Source organism: Etheostoma cragini, chromosome 16, assembly GCF_013103735.1.
Source record: "Etheostoma cragini isolate CJK2018 chromosome 16, CSU_Ecrag_1.0, whole genome shotgun sequence".
Classification (NCBI taxonomy): domain Eukaryota; kingdom Metazoa; phylum Chordata; class Actinopteri; order Perciformes; family Percidae; genus Etheostoma; species Etheostoma cragini.
Window position 1 is genome coordinate 2012476 of NC_048422.1, and position 3619 is coordinate 2016094.

The 3619-nt window shown below is 38.6% G+C and overlaps 1 protein-coding gene across 1 annotated transcript in view; it reads right to left on the reverse strand.

The window, feature by feature from the left end:
* The window catches only part of LOC117959697 (transcription factor 4-like), a 256373-nt gene that overhangs the window by 45312 nt on the left and 207442 nt on the right, over positions 1-3619 (reverse strand). The window contains exon 10 of the mRNA XM_034896975.1: positions 256-361. Coding sequence (XP_034752866.1) covers positions 256-361 — 106 coding nt within the window. The remainder of the gene's footprint in view (positions 1-255; positions 362-3619) is intronic.

The window sequence follows — 3619 nt, forward strand, 5'->3', positions numbered from 1 at the left end:
TGATTTGTGTTTAAGGTTTTGGGAAAGCGAGAGAAATTTTCAAAAAATGTGTTTTAGCAACTCAGAAATACTGTAAAAAAATTTGGGAAATGATTTCTTTGAATTGTTTTCAAATTCAACAAGCATGAAATGTGTTTATTTATCGCAACTAATATCGTTATCGCGATATTAAACAACGTAATTGCATATCGCATGCTTTCCTCACATTGTGGAGCCCTGGTGGATGTGTGTGTGTGTGTGTGTTTGTGTGTGTACCTGGCATGAAGAATGAGCTTGGGAAGCCAGCGCTGGGAGGTTTGGAGGAGGGATAACCCGGTGAGTCCCTGTTGTAGTCTGCTGTGCTGGCAGACGGAGCGTACACCTGCAACACAAAGACACAAAACACACAACGTCATTCAGGGAACACCGCCCAAGTTCACCGTGTTCTCCCCACAGACTCACAGCCAAAACAACTACACACCGCCTAAAACGCTGCTATCGTATCGGAAGTACTGGAGTTTGTGCACCGATTCCAAACCAGAACATCAGTTTTCAATAATATACACACAAGTATGCAATTCTTCATAAGTTTCTTATTTTTTAAGAAAAACAAGACGTGTTCTATTTACACTCATTTTATTAATGAGATCAACACATTTTTATGTATATTTACTATTTACTCATTTTAAATTGCTTATTTGCTGTTTATTATACTATACAATAAGCATGTAAATCAATTCATACTGCTATTATTCAACAACCTTGAAATAACATTGATATTCGTTTCTAATGTGTATGTTAATTTGCTTATTTTTAACCTTTTGGATGGTTTAAAGCAATAGAAATCAAGCTCAAGAATCATTTTGTTTGTTTTACAGTTTAATAACATGGTGGCCTTTTTGGAACTTAAAAAAAGGTCAAATATGTATTTCAGGTTTTTATTTTCTAAAAATAAGGTGAATATGTGCATGAGCATGCAAAAATTCTTAAAATGTGTACACATTTTGATATGGCTATGTATTAATATATGTACACATATATATATATGTTTATACAGTAAATATATAGACATATACACACAAATATATATACATATATATATACAGTATATACTATATATATACACACACACATAAATATGTTTACAGTATATACATATACACACATATTTATATATATATATATATACACACAGTATATATACACATTGTCACACACATATGAATATACAGTATATACTATATATATATATACACACATATATACATATGTATCCAGTATATACATATACACACACACACATACATATATCTATATATATATATATATATATATATATATAGATATTAGTCATTTTCCCAGATTGTGGTGCGAGCCTCCTTCAGGACCAGCAGCAGCCATGCAGCCAACGCGCAGCAGAACGGGAGACTGCAAGCAGAACCAGCAGCCTGTCAGCCCCCCAAACAGGTGACATCCTTCCTCAGCAACACAGCGGCTGCATGAGAACACCACGCCTGTGTTTGGTCATGCCTTCAACTGGGGGTCCCCACAGCACGCCTCCCCGCGTGTGCGTGAGCGTGTGCGTTCGTGTGTGTGCATAGCGTGCGAACGCTCAGCCATGACCGCTCGCTCGCGCCGCATGACGCAAACCCTGGAACAGCTGTTGAAAGCGCTCGTCTTTCTCTCCAGGCCCCCCCACTGATTCACATCGAAATTAAAAGTCCCGCTCCGCAGCTACACCTAATTCCCCCCCCCCCCAAAAAAAAGACATGGCTAGCTTTGTTAACTTTAGAGTATTTGCATATGGACAGAACACAGATGTGGTAGCAGATGAAAAAAACGAGAGAAAAAAACGGACGATGAAACACAGACAGAAGAAATGAAAGAAAAATGATGAAGAAGAAAAGAAAAAAAAAACACTTGGGGGCATTATGAAAAAAAAACGCATCATCCCACTTCCCACACTCCCTGAGAGAAATGATTAAAAACAGAAAACAGCCTAAAACGGTTTCCGTCAAACAAAAACCTCCTGACTGTTTTTTTCTTCATATCCCTAAAAGCTCGTTTCTCCGCTCGAGCTTTCAGCTTTATGAAGAAAAAATTAAATAAATCGGATTTCTGGATCTGAAAAGGAATATAACCCTTGATGTCTCTCCTTCAGTAAACCCCCCTAACATACTTTCACCCTTGTGTTGTCTTCCATTCAACCATGTACTTCCTGTCCTGAAAATCAACACTTTTTGGGAAATTTTTGTCTATTATGGACACTTCAGTCTCTTTTTTTCACTGTTTTTGGCTCGTTTTTTTCCCGCTTCTTTTCACCACCCTTTATGAACACCACTATCACCAACTTATTGCCAGTTTTACACTCATTATTGGTATTCATGGTCATTAAAACCACATTTGTAGGAAATTATACCTAATTCTTGAGTTACAAAAGCAGATATTTTGAATTATGTAGACTCATATTCAAGGGTGAAGATCAATGTTCGATTTTGTTTTTCAACTGCTAATTTTTTGTTATAAAACAACAAAAAGTCATCGAAAGTACAGTAGATATCCTAACTTTTGTTGTATTTGCGAAGAGCGCTGTATGGGATGATCCAAATTAGGTTGTTAAAAATAAATACATATTTCTGATATAGGCTCTGCTTCTCAGGAAAGGAAAAGGGGATGAAATGAGGACGAGAATGTGACAAACAAAGATCGGTGTGAGTATAAAGCTAGGTGTGATTCACGTTCACATTTATCATGACTCATCATTTATAATGACACGTAAATGATTTTGATGAATGAATATTTAAAAAATATATAAAAACGGACGGTTAACCATGTTATGAGTTGCATAGTCTGTCCACCAGAGGACGCTCTACAACGTCCCTGTTAGTGATGGCGTTGCATAGTCTGTCCACCAGAGGACGCTCTACAACGTCCCTGTTAGTGATGGTGTTACATAGTCTGTCCACCAGAGGACGCTCTACAACGTCCCTGTTAGTGATGGCGTTGCATAGTCTGTCCACCAGAGGACGCTCTACAACGTCCCTGTTGGTGATGGCGTTGCATAGTCTGTCCACCAGAGGACGCTCTACAACGTCCCTGTTGGCAACACTGATGTGTTTTTGTTCATAGGACTATAAGTTTCATATCATAAGTTCAGCACACGGCAGGGACTCTAACTACCTGGCTGGGACCCAATGGCGCCTTAATGCACAGGCATGGGACTGAAATTGAAGCGGACTTGATTTTGAATGTAATGGACTAAACAACTCGCTTCAATCAATAGCTACCTGGAATGGTAGAAAAATATATCCAAAAATAGATTTAGAGCATCTATTTGAAATGTTTGACCAGAGTGACGTCCAATCCCCCCCATGTGTTTACAGTGTGTGTTCCAAACAGTAACTGTTCAGTAACTATACTTGTGTTCCAGCGCATAGCCTTGTGTCGACTGTGTTTACTTCCTGAAAACCACTATTGGAAAGACGCACACACAGCGATAAATACCACAACAATCACGACATCAGAGGAGCAAAGAACACGGGGAAATTGTGGGAATAAAAGACTGAGGTCAGGACACACAAACACACACACACACACACACACACACACAGACCTGCAGACACACACACTTAACTACACG